The sequence below is a fragment of the Lepidochelys kempii genome, chromosome 4 (assembly GCF_965140285.1).
Source record: "Lepidochelys kempii isolate rLepKem1 chromosome 4, rLepKem1.hap1, whole genome shotgun sequence".
In the NCBI taxonomy this organism is placed as follows: Eukaryota; Metazoa; Chordata; order Testudines; family Cheloniidae; genus Lepidochelys; species Lepidochelys kempii.
Window position 1 is genome coordinate 138,207,848 of NC_136383.1, and position 24,292 is coordinate 138,232,139.

Sequence of the window (24,292 nt, forward strand, 5' to 3'; positions counted from 1 at the left end):
TATTCCCTAGCCAATCAGTTGTCACTAGAGCTAACTCGGATTTTTTTAACTTTGAAATTCCAATTTTCATTAAGTTTCTCATGAAAAATGTTCACCCCTTTTCAACCAGCTCTAGATGTCACTTTATAATGGCTCTGGAACCTTGAGATTTCCCTCGAATTTGCTTTAGCGTTCCATGCAGGCACCAGTCCAGTTACTTAGTGACTGAGGCCTTGATCCTGCACCATTAAAGTCACTGAGAGCTTTGCTATGGACTTCAAGGGGCATAGGATCCATCCATAAGAGAATTTCCAAAAATCTTCCAGATTATCACCAGAATCTGACAAATTAATTCCTGCCCATGATCTCATATTGATCTGCCATCAGACTTTTTGAATTCTGACCAGAGTTATAGCTCACCTCCAGTTCTTCAGTTTAGTCACACAGGCTACTGGAACGTCATTTCTTTTTTGCAAACATGCTTTAAAGACTCCATAAATCAATACTTATTAACCAAAAGCAAATGCTATTTTTTCAAAAAAACAGAGATCATTTACAACCAAAAGCACACAATAAACCATATAAATAGCAGCATGTCTAAGATTTTAACAGGAATCTTGTAATAAACCTCTGAAGAAAACAGAAGATCTCACACTGTAATTTCACTATAGCTTCAAAGTAAATGGAAATCCAGGGATATTCATCCCAATAAGTTATGAACATTTACAGATGGAAAAACAAAAAACCTTTATATACAATGTGCAGACGAAAATGTTTCTGGAGTGCTTCCACTGGAAACCCAATTTAAGAAATACAGAATCTTATAAACAGGCAATAATGGGTCCAAAAATAATCCAGACTGGACAGAATAGGGTGTGGTCAGTCTCAAATTTTGCTCCATTAAATTCTGGCCCTTCCGCATAACCCTTCCAGATTTTTCTCTTGTTGCTTCCAAGAATTGTTTCATTTAAAGAACTTAAAAGAAGACAGAAAAATTCAGAGTATTAAATTAGCATCCTGACTTTCTAGCATACGTACAATTTACTTTCTCTCTGTGCCTGGATTTTCCATTTGTAAAATGGGGATAATAGGACTTCCTTACCTCGCAGAGGGTTGTGAAGTTAAATGCACTGAAGATTTTGAGACACTCAGATATTGTGGCAATAGGGTTCATAAAAGAGTTTGGTTGGAATCCTGGCTGGACTGAAGTCAATGATAAAACTCTCTATGCCTTCAGTGAAACCAGACTTTCACTCTTTTCTTTTTCACAAGGAAATGAACACACACCAAATTCCTGGTGCCTTTTCTTCTTAGTGCTAACTTCATCCAGACTCTCAGTTACTTCTGCAATCAAGGAGTTTTTCTTTATCTCTAAATATTATTTTCCCCATAGGAATAATTGAAATGTCACCAAAATCAATTATTTGAATTTGCTTCTCTGTGCCTGCTGATCTTGGACTCTCTTAGGGCTTTTCAACGTTACAGAATTCTATATTGCTGACCACGGGTGGAGCTGGAACCAATGCGGAGCGTAGTTTAGCTGCAAGCGTAGACAAGGACAAAAACCATCGTCCGCACTGATTCAGCTGTATTTGTTGCAATCATCTATTGCCAAGCAAGGATGATTCTTGTTAGTGTAGACAAGACCTTATGTGGTGGTTCTAAGGGTTCGTTTGAAAAAGTCCTGACCTTGCTTTGGGCGGGGTTCAATGACAGGGTGGTAAGAAGGCAAGTTCTTTCTTTATACTAGAACCCGCACTGTTGCTATCCGTTGCGCAGCTCCATTGGTGACAGCAAGGGTGGGAATTTTTAAGGAAAGCTTAGTGTTAAGTAGCTTAACTTAAGAAGGTCTTTGGGCAGCATGAAGACTAAAAAACTACTGGGTACGTAGAAGGCAGCAAGCAAAAGACTGCTCATCCTCCTTGATGGGAGCAGACAGAATAAAGTGGAGACACCTGCCAGTCCATGCTCGCCAAAGGCACGTGTGACTGGTGAGTTAGCTGAATGGAGAGGGTTGGGGAAGAAGAGATGCTGCAGCTTTTTACAGCTGGGTCCAATGTCAAACTGCAGATGTAGATCCCTAGTGTATAGAGACGACTTCTGTTGTTTACTAGCCTCTATCTTGAAGACCAAGAGCAGGGCTGGGAAAATGACCCTATTTTAGGTTTAAGAGCCAAAGCATTAGTGTTAGACTTGTGTACCAGATGATAGTGGGAGGGTGTTAGGCTGATCTGAGCCCTGGCATGTCAGGTAAGTAGAAGACCTTGATACTATTCAGAAAAGCCTTGGCTAATATACCCCTCTAGCACAGCTGTTCCTTTTTGCTTATCCATTCGCACATTGAATCCACTCCCTCCCCCCCCCCAAAAAAAACCCCACTTATTCTGAGGCAAGATTGCAGGGACTTGTTATTGGCACCGCCTAGATCCAGGTCTGACTCTTCCAGGCACCTGACTGTCTCTTGCTTGAAGATGAATCGAGTTCAACTTGATGAAAGACATCCAGGATAACTGCGTTCAAATTTGTTTAAACGGGTTAAAGGATTTGCCAGTTAACAGACTTTAGTCATCTTTACCTTTTCAGCGTATTTTTTGCTAATGGTGTGTGTGTTTGTTTGAATAGTGGTTAGTGCGCCTCTGAGAGAGGCTTGTCAGGGAATAATGTTTCTGGGGACGCCTCGCAGACTGGCTTCACTATGATACACGATTCCCGAGCACCATGGAAAATCAACAAACTCCTAATAGAGATTAAGCCTGTATCTCCTGCTGTACAATGACTGGAAGGGCAGTAGGAGTGTGGAAACTAGAATTTTCCCTAATTTGGACTTTATTGAAGGGGAAGTTTATTTCCTGCTTTATTATCCATTTCCTCTCCCCATGAGTAGTTGACACATTTAAACTTTGCATCTGTGTTGGCAAAGGAGCTTCTTTTCCAGTCCTCTCACTGGTCTTGCTGCTTAGTCCGAAAAGAAATAATCTCCACACAGTGGGGCTGTGAGTGGTTTCTAGTATTAGTTTATCTGTAGTTTTATACATTTGTTTTTAATCTTTTAAGAGGCTCAGGATGACTCTTGTGGAGCTGAAAGAAAGTGAGATGTCATCTTCAGGGGTATTTTTTCTACCATTCTGTAATTGAAAATCCATGAGGCGGCCACCAGGTTTTGGCACCACTGTGCTATGGCGACGGGCAAGTACTGAGATAATTACATGTAGTCTTGTTTTACAGAACCCAAATGCACAGTCCTGCTACATAACTGTCTCCTCAGAAGGGGAATGGTGGTCAGGAGTCAAGAAATCTGTCCCTGACACAGATTTCCTGTGTGACCGTACGCATCTCACTTAGAGCCTGCTCCTACTCAGGTTAAAATCAATGGAGATTTGCCTGCTAGTCAATGGGAGCAGGACTTTCACTTGTGTCCCCCTTTGTTTCCCCATCTGTAAAATGGGAATAAGAGCACGTCCCTACTCTCCCAGGGTGGGCTTGTGTGTGTGTTTGCTCATGTTCACAGAGCACTATAAGATTCATAGGCAGAAGGCTATGGAAAGTCAAAAGCCTTATTGTGAATTCGAGGTAGCATTGTCTTTGGGTGCTGTTTGTCAAAACGGTGCCAGTTCAGACAAGAAATATATTTCCAAAAAGTCCCAGGGAGACCAGAATCTGAGAGTGGAGTCTGAGTGTGATTTGGGTGGCTGAAATTCACTGGCTGATTTCTGTTTATTTATGTATATTTCATTGCCCATTCTGCCATGCAGCAAACCCAGAGGTGAGGTATATCTCACACCTTCAGCTTCATCGGGTGGGGGAAGGGCCTTCGTGGTTCAGGGATCCCATCTCTGGAACTCCCTCCCTGGGCACATCCCATAGAGGCTCTCTGTAGATGGTGCAGGGCCTTCCTGTGCAGATCAGTTTTCACCTTAGACCTCATGGTTTTCCACCACATCTCAAATTCCCAGCCCCTTTTGTCCATTTTTCGTTTTTCTTTCCAAAGTGGCTACTTCTGTCTGGGCTATCAGAACCAGTTTCATCCTCTTGCCTGTGATTGTAGCGGTTAGATAGTGCCCCAAGGCTGGTATGAGTTGGGTGGAATCCATGCAGGTCAGAGTCACTAGCGAGACAGAATGAGCAAGTTCCCGCTGCAGCTGTGCTGTCTGTGGGTTTAAAAAGAACCTGATCCTTTTTCAGGCCCTAACTTTCAAGAAGGATTGAAATTGCTTTCCCCTTCCAACTATAGCAACTCTGCAGAGAGAGAGAGAGAGCGCGAGCGTGTGTGTACTTCTTTACCTCCATGGTGCACTAGTGCTGATGTGCCTCAGGTGAGCAGTCACTGATCATCTGCACGTAGCCGGGGAGACGTACGCTCTGCTCTGACTGCAGTTAGTGCAGTTTGGTAGCATAATAGGAAATACTCCCCTTTCTCCCCCCCCTTTTTTTTTTCCAGTGTGTGTGCGCTGTCGAGTTTGATTTATGGACTTGAAAAGTAGACTCTTTGGTTTAAAGAATTAATGGTATTTGCATATTTTATTTTGGAATTTCCCCCAGAAGGCACATACTGAACTCTGCGAGCAGTGGGGCTGTATGAATGTCTGTGCACAAACCTTTCTTCCCCGCCCCTTTAACTTTCAGATTTAGCTGCAGAGGTGAAAAGTTTAAACAGTAAAACCAATAAAACTACATTTATGTGGCAGATAAATTGTCTCAAGACAGCTCGCCCATAGCAGTAAGACTTCCTACTTCAGGGCCTCCCTCCCTCATCGGCTAAGGAATACAAAACACTCCACTTTACAGCAAAGCTGTTCCATTGTACAGACACTGCAGATGCCTTCAAACTGGGCCATATAAAGAAGCCAGAGTCCAGAGGTGTAAGCCTGTCCAGCCCATGTACCCACAGGCCTGCCGATCTCACAAGATGGATGTGCTGTAAAATACACAGACTATCCATCACTGTTGCATTTTGGCTCCTGTCAGCCTCGATCACTGAGGGAAGGCCCAGACCTAGCAATGGCATTTGCATACATATAGGATGTTTTTTTATTTATTTTATTTTTTTAAAATCCGCTGGTCATAGTCCCTAAGCGATGCATGGAACTGGAGATATCTAAATTACACACCAGATTGGACTAAAAAAAAACAAACAGCTCTCTCTTCTATATCATCCAGACTCACTCTGCTAAAACTTCCAGCAAAAGCCATAAGCAGATCGGCCTTGCAAAGTGTCTGGAAGGTCAACAAATTCAAACCCTCTCACCTCAGTGGGAGGAAGATACCTTCCCTTGAAAATGCTCACTGTTCGAATCTGGCAGCTGTTAGCATGAGTGGCTGGGATGATCTCAACATGGGGAGAGTGGCAGGCGGTGTAAAGTATCCAGGACTGAAATGGGAGGATCTAATCCACACCAGCACCTTGAATTACATTCTGAGTTGAAGTAGTGGCTGGTGTAAACTATCCGCCATGTCATACACGCCCTGCAAGACATGCCACTAAGTAAGCAGCTAGCAACTGAAGATGAGAACAGTCTTTGCTTTTGCGGCCCCATGCAGAGAGCACTGCAGAAGTGCCCACGGATGAGGCAAGGTCCAGCCCCCGAAAAGGAAACTCTTCACCAAGCTTAGGTGAAAATAGCACTCTTGGCTTGTTCACTGTCACCCAGTGGCTGGCCCTTTAAGAGGAGATGGTCTGAGCCCCACTTGTGACATGGTTAGCCTGCCTCCCGCTCTGGGACCCAGTAAGGCCTCTCGGGTAAATAAGGAAGAGATGATGCCAGATGAAGGAAGATGCCAAAAGATGCCAGAGAAGGAAGCAAGCCCTGAGCATTGCTGCTCACTGGAGAGCAGGGAGTAGTGCCGGGGAGCCCAGGGAGGAGAGACTGAACAGAGCTTGGGAAGGGCTGAAAGCTGCCAGGCCCCAGGAAGGAGCTGTGTGGCAGGGAGTGGGATTTTGCTTGGATTATCATACAAACCCCCCAAGAAGGAGGGCTGCTGGCCTCCTGAACCAGTGGGGCAAAGGGCTGGAACTATGGGGCCAACGGGTCTGTAGTCAGTAACAGACTGAATGAATAAGATCCCAAAAGGCGAAATCTTATGAGAAGGATTCCAGTCTTAGAGTCAGTTATTGCAAAGAACGCAAGGGGGAACTGAGGAAGTACCTGCAGGGCCATCCCAGGCCACCAGGGGGCACTCTGAGATGGCACCCATCCACACACACCTTAATAAAAAGCAAGGGGCAGGTATCACGCCTGTCTCCTCAGGACGTTTCCTCTAGCTAGCCATCATCACCTCTGTCTTGCCAGGGTTGGGTCTTTGCCAACCAGCCCTCATCCAGGTCCCAGGCACGGGAAGACACTGGGAAAGCAGATACTGCACTTCATCTTGGAAAAAGATGAAGACTAACTACGTGTTCCAGACATGTTCCTTTGCAGACTAAATACGTGTTCCCTTCAGGAGGCTCCAGCTTCAACCAGCCACAACTTGGAAGCCCAACTCTGCCTTTTCAACTTCTGTTCAACTCCTTTCCCCCTCCTTGCTTCCCCTACATTTAAAAATGAGTCTCCAAACCAATGTGCTGTTTAAAAGAACACACTGTGCTGATGAAACTCCCTTTTCTGAGCATCTAGCCAAGCGCAAGCTCTCCCAAGTCCAGTGTGTGCGGAATACTACTGCTGCTCACACTCGTATCATCTCCACCCTCAGACAGTTCCACTGTCTGCCCAGCTTTACAGTGTCCAGAAGAAAACTATCCTCCTTGATTTTAACACCTGTCCATGCGCTTGCCGTAGCGTACCATACGCACCTCGGGCCAGGTACTGTTCTGTTCTGGTGTCTTCAGCAGAGTTACTTTCGATTTACATCAGTGTCACCAAGGTCGGGATCTGTGTGTCGGTCTCTTTCCATTCACACCCTCTTGCCTGAGCGCTGTCGCACTGCAGAACTTGTCATTTGGAAGAGCTCCCTGTATCCTTCCGCCTCATCACTCTCCAGCTTTCTTCAAATCTCCTTTGAAAGCCTCGTCTGTGCCTCTCTGTTTTTCTCTCCCTCCGCTTTGGGATTTTATTTCAACTCCATGCATGTCACTGCCTGGCTGGGTGGAGGGTCTGGAGACACCAATTTGTATGGAAGCAAAGCTGTGCTGTTTTGTGTCTGCGTGCGCCCTGGCAATCTAGTGCGCTCCTATGTCGCTGAGTCCGGAGCTGTCAGTAGATATTATGGTCCAGTATATGTATGATTTCCTGGCAGACTAACGAATCTGAAGGGAAGGTTCTGACCCCATTATTCTGCAAGTGTGTGAAACGAGAACATGAAATCATATTTAAGGATTTATCTCTTTAAGGCTTTTGAATATTTCTGTTTGGAAAAAACTCCTGCAGTTGATGTTGAACTTCAGTTTGCCGTTAACACTGACCTACTGTATAATGGCGCATAGAATTGAGAGATGGAAAAGACCTATAAGCTCCCGTCTAATCCATTCCTCCCCCCGCCAGCGCGGGATTGTTCCCCACAGTCTGTTTTCTTTGCTGTGACCTACATAGTCAAAAAGAATCTTGTTGCACATTTTTGTTTTGTACCTTGAGGTCCTCATGGAGCCAAATCCCCTTTTTTGTGTGGTGGGCTGTGTTGTTAAACAGCACTAGAGCCCGGAGGAAAACCATGGAGACACAGGCACAATGGGCTCTCTATGGTCCTGATTTACTTCATGACGGTAACTGCTAGATAAAGTAGCTGGGCTGTTCTTCTCATGGGATCTGCCATGGCTATAGGGGTGTTGAGACCAGGGGAAGCGAGTGGGGAAGTTTGCAATCTCTCCTTCCCCCCCGCCCTCCTACCCCCCCAAAAAAAGAGTCGGGATAAAAGCTAGAAGGGGGGGGCAAGAAATTAAGCATCCATAATTTTCCTGTTTAACCAGCACCTTAACTTTCATATGAGTAGGACAATGGTAATGCCTTTCTCTAGGAGAAGGGTTCTCAACCTGGGGGTCGTGAGCTCCCTGCTCTTTCCATATGGTGAAATGTCCTTTCTGGGTCTCAGCTAAATGAAAGGAAGGCTCCCCATATGGAAAAGAGGGTCCTAATATGAAAAAAGTTGGAGAATCACTGCAGTAGGATAATTCAGTGTCCTGTGAAATAAGACAGCGCAAGGGAAAGTAGGGGTTGGTCTTAGAAATCTTGAGTAAATTTCCACTGCTGGAACATGGTTTCCCCCGATATACAGTTCCATTCGTCAGAGCAGTTAATTTAATAAAATCCTTTACACATATACAGCACAAATGTTTTTGTCTCTCAGGATCCCAAAGTGTGGCATGAAATGTCAGTCATGAAGGATCGCTGAAATGCAGCTACTTATCCAAAATGAATTTTTATTCTATATTTTAAATTCATTATACCAAATTCATTTGAAAAAAGCACTTTTTTTCTGTTTCTCCAGCCGGCTTGTCTTATGTGGCCTTCTGATGCAGAATGTGCATTAAGCATATTGTTGGATGCAGTGTCGTTCTGATTGTCATTTTGATTGAAGTTAGGGTGTAAAAGGCACGTCTGATCATAGTTCTGCTTAATTAACACCCTCACTGCAGCCAATATCTCAAAGTTTAAAAGTGCAGCATGGGGAAGAGAAGCTTAAGCATCTTTGTGTCTGAGGCGGGAGCCAGACGCCATCCAGAAGCCTTGACATTCATAGAGGATAAACAGTGTTGTCAAGTATGACTGCAAAAGACAATCAAATTATGTCCACGAAAGATGTGGAACTGAATGTCAAGTAGGTGAACTTGAATGTCAAATATTTAAACAATGCAGCATACGTCTGCGAGGTGGGAGGGTGAAAGATCCCAGATGTCTTTGATTAGTCACTGATCTTTGGAGTTCAGGGAGGAGAGTTTGAACGTGTTCCTTTGAATCCCAGGTTTGAAAGAGGCTCTTGAGAAAACTATTCTATTAGCATGATTATTTCCTCACCCAGGATCAAGGTTAGCAGGGTCTTTGTTGACAGTGGGCAGCCATCAGGGTTTAGGGGGAACACCCGGCACAGTGCAAGTATGTGCATAGCACATGCATGTGTTGATTTTATGACTTTGTGAAATGGTTCAGATAAGAATGTACTACTCTGCACCTTTGTCCAGTGCTTCAGAACCAAGATTCTCAGACATCTGTGAAACCATCTGTCTTCCCTTCCGGCCTCCAGTTGGAACTGCCAGGACATTCCACCCAGAAACGGAACGGCTGGAAAGCACCTGCGCAAACCAGTCCAGTTTTGTAGACACGTTATGCTTTGATAATGTCTGAACTTTTGGGCACCTACCTCCCCTCCACTCCACAGTAGTGGAGACCTTTGTAAAGCTCTTGGAACACTTCCAGCACTCTGGGCGACATTTTTTGGACAAATCGTGTATTCACTGAAAAATGCAGTTTTGGTGGAACTGAAACTATTCGCAAACTTGACCCAGTGGTTTCGGCTGGGGTGAGGTGGTTTTTTTGAGAGTTAGCAAACTGGGTGTGTGCATGCCTATATGTCCCCTTGATAACTTTCAGTCCACTGATTGGGGCACTTGCCTGGGATGTGGGAAACCCAGGGGATTCAGTTTTCCTATTGACGCTGTTCCACTTTGTATAAATACTTAAATGTTCACTGGGCCAAAGAGAGAGGAGAGTGAAAATGCCTCTCTAGCCTGAAGAGCAGCTCTGTGTGAGCTTGAGAGCCGTCTCTTTCTCCAACAGAAGTTGGTCCAGTAAAAAAATACTACTTCTTCCACCTTGTCTCTCTACAGCCTGGTGATTAAGGCACTCAGCTGGGCACTAGGAGAGGTGGATTCTAATTCCTCCTCTGTATCCGGGAGCGAAGATTTGAACCCATATCATCTTCTACCTTGCAGATGAGGGCTTTAATAGCCCACTGGGCTGGATGGACCTTTGGTCTGACCCAGTATGGCTGGTCTTATGTTCTTAGGCTATAGAGCCATTCTATCTCTTTCTCTGACCCACTGAGAGAGAGAGAGAGAGAGAACAGTGCACCGCAGAATAATCTGCAGGTTGGAGCACTCACCTGGGAATTGGGAGAGCTGAGTTCCGGTGCCTGATCCAGAGTGAGGATTCAAACCTGAGACTCTCATTGCAGGTGAATGCCCTAATCACTGAGCTAAAGGTTATGACAGACGGACGGACGGACACACACAGCATGGTTTGCTGGGCCTACCAATTTGCAGACAAATTCCAAACATTTTCAGAACCAAATATTTTCCCTGATTTTTTTCGGTTTCCTGGATGAACTGAAAAACCAGTTATTCACCTAGGTCTCCTCTGTAATGTGTGTGACTGGAAATATCTTCCTTGGCACAGTTCAAATGAAGTATCAGGTAATGTAGTTGAAGAAGGGAGGAACTTAATATGACTTTAACATCTGTATATAGATGGTCTTGTGATTATGGTAACAGGACACCGGGTTTCTATTCCTGGCTCTGGCACTGACTTGCTTTGTGAATCTGAGCAAGTCAGGTAACCGCTGCGAGCCTCAGTTTCCCCTCTGTAAAATGGAGGTAGTGTTTACCAAGCTTGCTAGGGGTGCTGTGAAACTAAATTAACTCAGGTTTGTAAAGCATTTTTAAAATTCTTCTCCAAGAGATCCTGCTAGCCTGATCCCTTGGTAGCTTTTAGTTGGAGCCTCTGATCTTTTAAAAAAAATGTATTCATCACATGATGGGTTTGTTTGTTTGTTGCAGCTTCTAGATCTGTTCATCCAGTGGGACTGGTCGACGTATTTGGCTGACTATGGGCAACCCACATGCAGATATCTTCGTGTGAACCCAACGACAGCCCTTATCCTGTTGGAAAAGTGAGTATGGCTCAAGACATTCTTTTGATGGTTTCAACTGTTGTACTTGCTTTAACAATGCATTTCATTATTCACACTGACTACTCTCTGGTGATCTCAGGTAAGCGGAAAATTGCTTGCTAGCAGATATGCCTACGTTCAAAGGGTCAATCTTGCACCCTGGTGTGTGCAGTGGAAGAGTCCCTCTGGCAGCTAGTCCCTCTATTTCACACTAACTGGAGCTGCATTCTACGTATCACCATGCCTTCAAGCAATTTCTATTCTATATAGGTTTTATACCGATATATTTTTAAATTGGGACACACATTCTGCTTTACTTTGAGCAGTTTCCTCATAGTATACGTAGCTTCCCCTGTATATGTGTGTGTGTGATGTGGCCACCAAAAGAAGTCTTATAAATTGATACCTTTTAGGTTTTCACAGCTTTGCATGCAATGATGTGTTGTTAATGGGCTGCAACGACCCTGTAGGGAAGACTAGACAGTTTCACACTAGGGATGCTAAGAGCTCCCAAGTGGCTGTGCCTTGAGGTTAGTCTTTAAAAGACATGATCCTTCTGAAGATCTGGGGCAGCCTGGAGAGAGAGCACCCTTTGCTTCCCTCCTTCCTCAGCTGTAGGCAGCTCCAGGTGGCTAGGGCCAGTAATGCTAGCCACCCCTACCTCCCTTAGGCACCTTTGAAAATCCCAGTCTAAGTGTTGAAAATTGCTGGTTACCAATGTTAGGGTTCACCTCCACCTTAGATGCCTGTGTTATTTTTTTCAGAGTAACAGCCGTGTTAGTCTGTATTCACAAAAAGAAAAGGAATACTTGTGGCACCTTAGAGACTAACCAATTTATTAGAGCATAATACCCCCAACGTATTTGAAGGCTGTATTCTTTTTGCATCTTGCTTCGCACGGCCCTTCAACTGCTTACCAGCAATCCTCAAAAAAATATGTACCCTGACATCATATGGGTGGGAGTAGCAAATTCCGCACAGAATTATAATGTGGCCGTGTATCTGTAGAACGGGGGTTAATTGAAACTTGTCAAGTGTACAGCACTGTACATAGGTGCTGAATGTTATTCAGGGCATGGTAATAACCATCTGCATAAAAGGCTTGGTTCACACTCTGGCAACAGCTGTGCTTTAGCGGGATGTAGCTCACCCCAGGCAAAGTGCTAGGCAAGTGGGAGCTGCAAGGTGCACATAAATTAAGTGACTGAAATTGATGGAAAGTGAGGAATCCACTCCCTGGTTAGTCAGGAATTAGTCTGCTTAGCTGGAAACCCTTGGGAGGGGAGGGAGGAGATCTCCTTACGCTTGGCACTTACAACACACTTCACCCATGTCTCCATATCACCCGTGAACATCAGTCCTGTGTAACGAGTATTTCTTTCAAAAAGCCACAACAAATAATTCCACCTGCCAGCGTCACGAGACTTGCCTCATTTTGATCGAGTCAAAGTGAGTTTCACATGTCCAGTTGATTTGCCAGACCACACCCCTGTGCATCAAACAGCTTGGCACATACCTCAGCTAAGTGATTGTAAGGTTCATGCTGACATTCACATGCTTGGTTCCACAGCCTCATTTACACCCCCCGTCAGACTCTAGGCCCCTTGTGGATTCTGTGTATAACGTAGCGCTGACTCCATCTCGCATCACCAGTCCCATTGGCTTCTAAAGCGTATGCTGTCTCAATGACTCGTGAGGAGTTTCACACTGAACTCCAGTCATTGACTTTACGCGTGTACATTTCCTCTCCTCCCCCAGACATCGAGACCAGAATTCCAGCCATACCTGTACGGACCTAGCTTTGCCAACAGGACAGTCTGATCTGGTGGTTAATTTTTTAACTTATTTTCATGATTATCTCTTTTCCTAATCTCACCTCTTTCGTAGGATATCACGAGTGTAAGTATGCTGCTCGTTTGGGCTTTTACGTTCACCTTGCAATGAATCCTTTATTGTTTGATTTAAGTGGAGCACTAAACGATCTAAATGCAAGCTCTATTTGAAACCGTTCCCCCCGGTAACACTATCGTCTCAAATGCACTAAATAACAACTAAAAGAGAAGCTTTTACTGTGTCGCTTTTTTATGGATTAATTTCAACAAAAGTTGACTCAATCTGAGGTGGTGTTGGCTGGGATGGGGACAAAGTTTAACTTTCCTTTATTTTTGTTGTTAACTCTCTTGTGGTCGTGCCTAGAGGCCCCATTGTGCTCAGTGCTGTGCAGACACATCATAAAAGGGACAGTCCTTACTCCAAAGAGCTTACGATTCCAGAAGCACTGTTTGGTCACTCAAAAAAAAGATTGCTTTTTTGGAATGATAGAGTACAACCCTCAACCAAAATTCTCTATGCGTGCTTTTGCTTTCCATCTACTACAGAATCAGGAATTTTCCACAGCCTGAAGTTGAAATGGACTTGACCCATGAATTCAGCAATTTCACCAGAACACTGATGGCTAACCACATGGGACTGAGTGAAAACACATAGTTATGATCAAACTTTGCCCTCAGTGCTGGTGTGAACCCTCAGACATGATTGGGACTCTAGAATGCACATTTTAAATACAAAATTTGGCCCTTAGGAATGTGTGGAAAGGGTTTTAAAAAAAGAGGGTCATTAGATTCCTCTAGCCAGATAGAGGTGAAATTACTTTGTATGCATGGGTTAATATGAATCACGTAGTTTACACAAGCCCATGTGCTTCAGTTTATGGATTCAAATCTATGTCCAGAGGAAAGAAATCCAGCCACATACAAGTGGTAGTACAGGCTCCCAGTTTAAATAAGCTTTGCTGCCCACAATGTTTTGAATACAGATAAAACTGCCAAAGGAATGCACAGATGTTTTTAAAAAAAATCATTACAATGCTGCTTTGTCACTTTTTTAGGTAACGATTGCCATGGCAAAGCAAAATAGCATCGTATTGCATCAGCAATAGATGCACGTCATCCAAAGGTCCCAGTATACTATTACACAGCTGCTGGAATCGGAGTTAATTACATTATACACCAGACATCTAAGACTCCAATCCTACAGTTGACATCAGTCGGAATCTGCACAGGCTCAAGAGTCTGTCGGCCCAGTACCGATGGCAGGATTAAAACCTGTGTTATCATATCAAACAGTAATCAAATATAAAAACTCAGCCATCTCCAAAAAGTGCATGTTTTCTTTCTATGGCATACCTCTTTATACTCCGTGTCAGCTAGTAAACTCAAGTAATATTCTTCCAGAGGCTGCATTCTGCCATAGTTTAGAACAATGCATTGTCGTTATTCTATGCGGTCCCAGTCATGGACTATACAAGGCTTTCACACACCTTCAGTTTCCGTAGTTTACTTAAATCTTTGGGGAAATAATTCCATCTGTTAACATCCAGCTTTTCAAGAACTTTGGATCCAGCCCCAAATGTAAGAGCTCAAGTTTATCTGTCTTTGTCACAATAATCAGCATGTTGACAATGTCAGTGGACACAATAGTTTTATCGATTTTACTCATTGTGGGCCTGATCTAGCAATTGGAGCCATGCAAGCTGTCTGTTTGCAATCACTCAGAGCCCCCTTGGACACTTTGAAGATGCATGGTGCTAATATAAGTGCTAATTATTATTTTAAATAACACTTCAAAGCATGAAACATGAAATCTGTAGCATTAAAAATATTGTGTCCTGTAGCAGTTAGCAACACTAACATCTCCCATCATGTACACACTCCCTGATTAATGTCATGGTGCTTCCGGCAATCACACTCTTTCGTTTAAGATGTGCACTAAAGCATTTGTTTTGCTGAGTAAAATCGTCACAAGCTATATACAGTAGTTTAAAAAGCACTACCACTGTAAGTTCCTGTCTTCAGGCATTTATAACATTAACAAATGATTATCCCTTGGGAGAAAGGTTATTGTTGTCCTTGTTAATAGTTCCAAGGTTTGTGGTTTTTTGAATGTTTCAGATTCCACTTTTTTCCTGAGATTGGAACATGAAAACATAGTGGATTTTTTATCTGTCAGAGGTGTTTCAAGAGGGGTTTCTGTTGTTTCTTGATTGGATGACTCAAAAGCCTCTAATTTGGATAATTGCAAATTTTCCAGGGACTAATTATCACTGTTTCCCCATTTGGGTGCTCAAAGCTAGACACCTCAATCCATATTTAGACAGCTAAATAGGAGCTTAGCACCTCTGAAAATCAGATTGCTTTTTTGCCTAATTTTAGGTATCCAAGTCTGAAAATGTGTGTGCCTTGCCCAAGGACAATTACCTCTGACATGCCTGATTGCAAAAAAAAATTTTTTTAATGGTGGTATAAAACAGTGGTGGCTTTTTGAGGCCGCCAGGCTGGATGTTCGTTAGGATGTCTAGTCCCCTGCATATGTACCTAGAGCCTTGGATGGGATTGTACGCGGAGCAGTTACACTTCTATTTTTAGCATAGTAACTCAGTCTGATCTAGCACAAGTATGTCTCCTCATGCTGGAAATTACACCTCCAGCTTGACATACAGAGTACCCTTATCTGCTTTGAATCCAGAACATTGCCATCTCCAGCTGCTTTGTAAATGGGCTTGGAGTGCCACTTTTTGTCAACCTTACATGCCTACTTTAGCTGTCACTGGCCTCCAATGTTGTACGCTCTGCCCATGTGCATAGAGACTATGCATAGCTAGCGCTTTAACCATGTAGCCAGGCACAGTGCCCCCTACTTGTGCATATACAAGCATGCATGAATCTGGACCTCCGCATGTTGGAAGAAATGGAGCTGCATCTGTTTCACTTTCTGACCCACAATTATCATCTCCTCCTGTCTTTGGCGTAGTTGGAGATCCCAGCATCTCAGGGAAGATGCTGAGACAAATAAAAGTGATTTATTTTCATATTTAGACTTTTAATAAAAATGCAGGCATCAAGAACATATTCCTAGATCAGGGAAACCAATGCAGAAACTCAACGTCTGTGTAAAATTGCATAATCTTTTAAATTCATGAGTCAGGAACTTGGGGGCCTCACAGAAGCTGTGAAACTCAGCCACGTGTGATGTATATTTTAAGTTGTAAAAGTTAACGCCTTATGCATAATTCCAGATTTCTGAATTTCCCGACTCTTGCGCAGTTGAAACCTGAACCATAGCATTGCAATATTGTCATTTATCACTTAATAAGAGTTTACATGGACACAGCAAAATAGATCTAAGCAAGGGAAAGGGAACTAGATGAACATGAACCTACATGGTGCTTTGGCATTAAGGTACCACATAAATAAACATTCTGCCATGAGACTGGCCCTTTTTTGTGACTGCACAGTTTCAAGAACAAATCTGTAGACGTTTTTGTACAATGGAATGCCTGAGCATGATATTCGGCGCTGGCTTTGTACGTCCTTGTTTGCACCCAGATCGTAGAAGCGAGAGATTGGAAAGACCTTCTAGAGCATCTACTATCCCTCTGGCAGTGCAAAAATGTCACCTTACTGTGGATGTGTCAGATATTAAACTACTGTATGAACAGAACTGTCCTTGAAAGCCAAGGGAAAGGCAGGCTTGCTGTTCTGTAGGAGTTTTTCTTAAATAGGGTACCTAGCAGTGATGTAGGAGATGAAGTAACCTGACTGGTTGTTTCCACTCTGCACAGGATGAAAGATACCAGCCGTAAGAACAACGTCTTTGCGCAGTTCCGGAAGAATGAGAGGGACAAGCAGAAGCTGATAGACACTGTGGCTAAACAGCTCCGAAGTCTGATCAACAGCCACCATTTGTGAGGGTAGTCAGCTGTTTGGGATGGGATATTGGGATTTCAGGGCAGTGCTAATCTCTGCACTGCAGCCTCCCTGCACCTGAATTTGGGATTCCTGTTTAAAGAGAATATGTGTATTTTTTTATTCACGTGTATAGTATTCATGGAACCAACCCTTACAAAAAAGTGTTGCTAGGTGAATAATCAAAGGATGGTATCGCAGCATGGTGTGCACTGCTGCAGCGAAGGGTGGGGTTGTGGGTTCCCACTATAAACTCCTATTTTCAGGGGTTTATAACTTGACCGTAAAGGCTGAAACTTGAGATAAAAGTTCATGCCCAGATGATTTTCGTAACCAAATTCAGAGAATCCATTTGACTTTTCTTTTCTTAAGTTATTCAAGTGCAGAAAAAAAGTGTAGGGAGCATTGTGGCTCCAATGCTTTTCTTCCAGGCCCGTAGCTCGGCTGCACCTTTGCAAATGGAGAGAGAGCTGCTTGAGAGCTCGTACTGCAGATGAGTGTGTTTAGGAAGGGAGGGCAAACAAATGCAAAACCATTCACTTTGCTTTGTTGATGTGCATGCTAACTTCATCTGTAGTTTGCAGACTCCTGGCAGGAGAAGTACACTAAATAGATCCATCAGGTCTGTAATTGGACCTGCTGAGCAGGGCTGGACACTGTAATCTGGAATAACTCGTTAGGAGCTGCTGTTGCCTTTTGCAAAGACACTACCTGGAAGAGCTTGAGAGCTACATTGTCATCAAATGGGGTTGGAGAGAGCCACAAAATAATTCTGCTCCACCGTCCTGACCTTGTGGTGCCAAGTTTACCGTGGGATGTTGCTTTGTTGTGATTCAGCGTAGTCCTGCGATGCTAACGTTGCAGGGAAGAAAATCAGCGCTCTGCAAACAACGTGAGGACATCATGCCACAATTTTGCCTTTCTCTGCAACTCCGTTGGATGCTGTCCCCTGTCTTCCCCCTTCCTGAATGTTTGGAGGGACATCCCAGTGACTCCACTTTGTTTGCTCAGTGCTCCCCACAACCTGAGTTTTGCAGTGCGCAGGGCCCTGCTGTTACTAGCATAACTCTGAACAGACTCCTGGGCACTCCCGAGTCGCATGGGACTCTAAGAGCACTCCACTGAGTATTCTAGCCCAAATATCCACTTGGTAAAAAGTGCCTAAGGGCAAAATTCTCCTCTCTTGTCTGTAGCAAGTATCTGTTCCATATTCCTCCCTCCTCCTCTGCATAAGGCTCCCATTGAAGCCAACTGGAGTGCTTAAGTACAGAATGTATGCTGGCAGGGAAATTCACTCTGCCTGATAGAGGAGACTTCTGCCCTTACCTTGTATTTAGCTACTAGACTGTAACTACTCTGGGGGGGTGGGGGAGACATCTAGTGGGTCCGTCTTTAATACCAAATCCAGATACAAAAATATTCGAGTGTTAGAGAGTCCTTTTTCTGTAGGAGCAGGCATGCCAAGCTCCATATTTGCCTAAAACTGTAATAGCATTACGGGGAGCCATTAAGATCTTTAATGTATACATAACCACATAAGTACAGGGGGTTTTTTACATCGGTTTAAATGAGTTGGGTTGTTTTTATTCACACCACAGTTATTTTTTGAAGAAGCCAATGCACCTTTTCTAACCTTCGGGGAGAGATTTAGTTTTTACCCCTTTCTCCCTCAAGGCTTCGTATCGTGCGGGTGACGGAACTTGTTTAAATACGCTGCACAATGCAAATTGTCTGTAATATGCAAGGTGATGGCTGGCTCTCCGGGCCGCGTTCAGTCCCTCTTCCTTTCGACCAGGCGTGTTGACTCTGCGTTCCCTGGCTGCAGTGCTGGTGCCGCTGTCCAACACGTATTTAAGCACAGGGTGGACAAGGAGGTTATTTTGTATTTGTCTTTCCTAATGACGATTTTTTCCAGTGTTCCTCAGCAATGCGTTTTTTATAAGGGTACGTGTTACTTACACCTGAATGTCAATAGCCACGTTTGTTAGCAGCGAACTTCTACTACTGGCTACATCCAAGTGATGGGATAAGTATGCGGGGACTTTTTTATACTTGGGAGGGCTGTATATTGGCATTTCCCTTGTATTTCCTTTTTGAATATAGCTTAAAAACGCTTCCAAAGCACAGGTTCTGAAGGATGGTGAAAGCGACGTGGGTGAGTTGGAAATTGGCATGGGTGGAAAGGGACCTGCAGCAGCTAGCTGGAGGGATCTGCAAGCCAAAGAACTGCTCTGCAAGCAAACGTTTTCCTCAGCATGGGGGGCACAGATGTGAACTGGACTGGTTCCCCGTTCAGACCCTACACTAGCTCTAAAATGCTACATCTGGCCATGCTCCAAACTGCCAGCAAGGAGTTCCGTGTTCTGCCCCATTCCTTTACATTTCGATGTAGAAACTTGTACTGTGCCCAACGAGATTGTAAAGGTGGTGCCGGCAAACCCAGCTTCTCCCGTGTTGCATGCAGACTCCTCTGCGGTGGCAAGCTCCTGGGTTCACCTGACTTGATGAAAACAGCTGGGAGTCTGACTGCCCTGAACCCACCCCACCTGCAAAGTCTTGTGAGTCACTGGTTGCAGCAGCTAGATAGACAGTGCTGTCTCCAGGGGAGAATCTGCAGCATCTCTGGTTCCAGGGTGCTGCTCAGTGCAAGGGGAGAATTCAGAAGCTTCTGGGACAAAACGATCTGCAGTGAAAACTAGTCTTAGCAACTGAAAAAGGGAAACAGCAGAGCTGCTCTGAAAATCTAGTGTAAGGGCCAGAAGGCCTGGTTTCTTAGCAAACACAGGAAGTGTCACCAGACGCATCACCAGTCACAGTTCCCAGTACTCTTGCAAAGCTCTGTCCCATCAGAATCAAACACAAAGGGACAAAGATGTGATTTACTCCTCCCACAAATGGAAAAGGCAGGTTTTCCCCTTCTACGGTGCTGTCACATTCTGCAGGGCCATGAAGAGGGATACTTCTCGGATGCAGGAGGTGGGGACAGGTCGCGACATACTGAGCATCAAATATGCATCCGATGCAAGAGAAACTTCCTGCATTAAAATAAATATAGAGGGTTTTTTTTAACATCAAAAACCCATGGCAGCCCCATGCTGAAAAAATAGGAGAAATTGGAGTCCACAAGGCACTTAAGGGCCATAAATAGTAACGAGCACTTTAAAATCTTTTGGAATCGTACTGCTGCAGCTGCTGGCAACAGTATAAATGAGCATCAGCAGGCATGACAAATAAGGCGCTCTGGCATTTCCAGTTTCTTATTAGGAAGAGGAGAGACTGTCAAACACAATTTTTAATCGCATTTGTCAGCCACTGACTTTGCTGCTGGGCCGGGTGTAGGTTTTGCTGGTGGTGGTGATTTTTTCTCCACTCCTTGTTGAATGATGGGGTGGGGGGAGTGGGAAACGCGCCCCTGAATGTGTAGCTCAGGCTGATAACTAGGGGAGGGGTTATGCTGAAGTAGGTGTTAGCAGAGAAAAGCCGCCAGCTGTTAGATTAATGCTTCATGCTTTAAAATTCAGAGTTATTCCAAGGTGTAGGCTCCATTTTCAACTGTGAGAGGTTCCACTTGGTGCCTAATTAATATAAAAAACAAGGTAAACAGAATCCCTGAGCCAAACCTTTCAGCTGTGACCCCAGCCAGCACCAAACCTTCCGTGACCTGAAGCTGGGCTCTCTGTCCTGTCTCCACCAAACTTAATTTAAAGAGGAGTACAATGGCCTGTACAGAGTTGAAAAAGCTAGGAAATGAATGCTACTTGGAGAGGCCATGGAAAACGCCTGGACCAGGATCATGGGAACTGGCTCTGGCGTTGAGGATTTTCTGTTGGGAAAGCAGCCCCTGCCAAGTTGGAGATTCAGAGAGTCTCTGATTTCAGGAGGTCAAACTCCTAACCACAAGTCGCTTAACGGGGATGAAAAATTGAATTTTGGTGCTCTGTTCCTAATTAACTTTTTGTTCCAAGAGATGCAGTCCGTCCCTTCAAAATAAAATTAATCTTTTAAACAGATTGCTTAAAAAGCTTTGGAAGACGTTTAAAGTCCCCTCTAACTCTATTACTAATTATTTGTATCCTCTGATATGAATGGTAGTGCTTATGAAGGAAAGATTATTATAAATGTACAAGACGGGGGCAGGAGCAGAACCCACCACTCTAATGATAGACCTGTGCCCCCCAAATCAAACAATGCTGCTATTAATGTACCCACGTACATATATGAACATCCCTTAGGTTTTTTAAGTCATGCTAGAGAAGACGGGGTTATTTTTCCCCCTGCAAAGATGTCTAAGTACCAGTTGAAGACAGTTCCGCTCCCTGAGAAGTACCCAGGTATCTTCTTTGTAAACTTAGGTGACACACTTCTAACAGCCTATGCGTTGGGAATAGGTTTTGTATTTTCTTTAATGCACTAACTTACAGACACATTGTACCAGTGCGTAGAGAGGGGTGTATGTTGTATGTGTGTGTGTGTGTGTGTGTGTGTTCATTCTCTAGTGCTGGAGTTCAAGTCATAAAAGCTCTTAGCAGTTTTGCACTTTGTTTTGAATCTGACCACAATTCTATTCTCTGGTGGGAAAGCTGTCCATTGCATTGTTCTGTATTTGTTAAAAGCTAGGCTGTCCATGCAGATACGAAAATGACTGCGTTAACAAATGTCAGATCTGCTAGATTTGACATTTTTTGTCCAGTTCTAAAACTGTTTGTGGGACACTGAGTTGCATTCAAAACTGATTCTTAGATGGAGGCATTACAAGTACTGCCAAAGACTCCATGTATGGATGGATGTGTGGGTGGGAGGGCCTGGTACCCCATCCAAAATCTGCTAGCATGGATCAATAACCTTGGCCTTCAAAGACTTCTCTGTTCCCTTTCTTATGGTTCAGTTGGAATGAGTTGTCAACAACAAATCAGAGTTTGATTTCCAGTCCCAAGGCAAAGCCATTCTGAGTGTAATATAATTTATCTCTGCACCAGACTTAAATGCAGGGAAAATGGGCAAGCAGTGGTGAATTGGCAATGGGAGTTACTTTCACCTCCCAAAACTCTGCTGATTAAAGGGGGTTGGGGGCAACTCTTTTTCTGAAGCAGCGACCAATTCTGCCACATTTATCTTCACTTTGCCATTACTGTATCTCTAGATCGTTTCTTTCCTAGCTTCGGAATTCCTCTTAAGTCACTGCCTGGCTTTTTCTAGTTGGTTCCAGTTTTAGAACTTGCAAGGAGACTATGCAATGGAGAACAACCATTTTCCATTTGTCCCACCCATGGGCTGGGCCAGTTCAATTAGACATACACCTAATCAAAGAAGAACATGTTCCAAGGCTTAGTTTACTCCCCCCTCACTTTCAGAACCAGTTTCTACATGCCCTTGGGATACCAAAATGCCTTGGCTCCCCCCTCCCCCTCCAGCGATGGGGTGTAAATTGCGTTTTTTCCCAAATCTTGGGAGGCAAAGGGAACCATCTAATTAATGAATTCAAGGTGGGAAAGACTCTCCATGTTGCAAACTCTGAGCCGTTTTCATGGGTTTTGTTTTTTAAGTGGGATGATTCTGTGGATGTCTGCATTTGTGTATATAGGGGGTGAAGTGCTCACACAACGAACCCTAGACTAAGGGATCACACAGAGTTTGCCCCACACCTGTGGCATAGGGGTGTAAACGGCAGAAGACACTTGCTGTTGCTGCTTGGTTTGTTTTTTTTCACCTGATCCCTCCCAAACAAGGCCTGGTCTTAACGCCCAAATGTTGGGTTATAACATGGTTGTGAAGAGTCGAGTTAGCTGACACAATGCTGATTGTGACTGCGGTTGGGAGAGGTTGTGGTCAGCATGCTGTTAGCTAGTCATGGTTTAAACCCTGGTTCCAGCTGGGTTTAATCACAAGGAGCTGAAACGATGCATCTGTTCCACATGTCCACTTGATCCTGCCTTTGCCCTTGTTAGACACATGGGCCTGATTCTCATTTACAATGAGGCTCCTTTAAGCTGCCAGAGTGGTGTAAAGGGGCCTTGGCATAACTGAGGTTCAGACCAATGTGACCCTGAGCCTGCCCTCCAACTGCTCTGAATTTAGAGGGACAGCCCTGCAGACCTTTCTATCTCAACCATTCTGCGCTCAGTGAGGTCGTGCTTCTACTTAATCGGGATTTACATCTGCACTGAATTGCTTTCTAACTACATTTGACCCTCTGATTTTACCTCCCTGTCCCGTCCCCGCCATGCACCCCTCAGTGTCCACTGGCTGCTTGTATTGCCTTTATGGGCAGGGGATGGGAGGGGAGGTTTATTTTATAACCTAATGTGGTGAAAACCACTTTTTTTGCACAAGTCGTTGCACAATAAGGGGAATACTTAGTAAATTAGGTTTAACTTTAAAGGGAACATTTTTTTTCCTAAAAACTCACTAGTGGAGCTACTGATTAAAAATGGACTGCATGGTTTACAGATTAAAATGCATTAGAAATTAGCATGTTGATTTCAACTGTACATTTATCCTATTGTAACTTCTATTAAATAATACATCATATAAATCTGGTTAAACGTGTGCTGGAATTCTGTGTGTTTGTTAACTTTGATCACAAGGCAATTGACTGCATGAATTGTGAGTGAATTTCATACAGAGTGCTTCATGGCGGGGGCCAAAACCGGTGGACTGGGAGCAGGATGATGGGCGATTGCTCACTTTGACCTACGGGATGGCTTCCGTTCTCTCTCTCCTCTTCACTGTGTATGGAGGCTGCTGGGAGAGACAGTAAGGAGATCAGACTTGCAGTATCACCTGTATGTTGGTGAAATGCAATTCCAGGTCTGCTCATTATGCTCTGTTTCCTGGCTGTCCAAATAACTAGCTACGGCTGCTGTTCAGAAGACAAAGTTCTGAGTTCAGACTCCCCCCAGACCAGACTGAGTTGAGGCCAGGGGGACGTGTTTGGAGGAGCTTGCTGGCAAGGGGTTAGGTATGTATATTCACCTGGGTCTTCCAAGTCCCGGGTTAGCGTCCTAATCACTGGGCCAGCCTTCCTTTGGCAGCATTCACGGGCTTATCCTCATTACCAGAGCCTGCACTGTCTCTTCATTGGCATAGCCTGGCCCAGGGGAACCCGCACTTACACGATCATTCTCCTCTCAGCTCAGTGCCACTGGCTGGAGCCTACCCAGCAATCCACATATTGCTCTGTCCCCTGTGGCTGCCATACATTTCGCCCTTCCCCTTTGAAGAAAATAACTTTTGTCATCAGTGGATGTCTAGCCCACCTTCTACAGACTTTACAGACCCCCGACATTTAACACGTTGTTTTAAATGGGCTGGCCGAATGTATAGATGATTGGCAGTGGTTTGCATGAGCCAGAATAGAATCCAGTTCAGTCTCCGTTACCTAAGAACATAGGAATTGCCAGACTGCATTAAACCCAAGGTCCACCTAGCCCAGTATCCCACCTCTGACAGTGACCAGCTGCTTCAGGGGAAGGCATAAGAACCCTGCAGTAGCTGTTGTGGGGAAATCTACACCAAAGAAGGTCTCATCCGGGGCTCTGATAGTGAGAGATTGGTTTAAGCCCTGATTTTCAAGGTTTTGTCTCCCTTCCATACTCTTCTTGTCAGGATTCACTATTATAACTCTGGATATGCTTGTTAGCCATATAAATGTCCAATCGCTCTTTGAATCTTGCTCAGTTCTTAGCCTCAACGTCGTCCTTTGGGCTTTGCAAGGTCAACAGAGGTAGCCCAAACCTTTCTTTATCACTGCAGTTAGC

General features: G+C 44.4%; 1 protein-coding gene across 3 annotated transcripts in view; it reads left to right on the forward strand.

Moving 5' to 3' along the window:
- The window catches only part of EXOC6B (exocyst complex component 6B), a 450,860-nt gene extending 427,810 nt beyond the window's left edge, over positions 1-23,050 (forward strand). For 2 of the 3 annotated variants that reach the window (XM_073343016.2, XM_073343018.2), the window contains 2 exons: positions 10,679-10,791; positions 16,412-23,050. In XM_073343016.2, the coding sequence (XP_073199117.1) occupies positions 10,679-10,791; positions 16,412-16,538 (240 nt within the window). In that variant the 3' untranslated portion in view covers positions 16,539-23,050. Of the gene's footprint in view, positions 1-10,678; positions 10,792-12,549; positions 12,880-16,411 lie in introns of those variants that run through there. The other variant, XM_073343017.2, reaches the window with a different exon arrangement.
- The last annotated feature ends 1,242 nt before the right edge of the window (positions 23,051-24,292 follow it).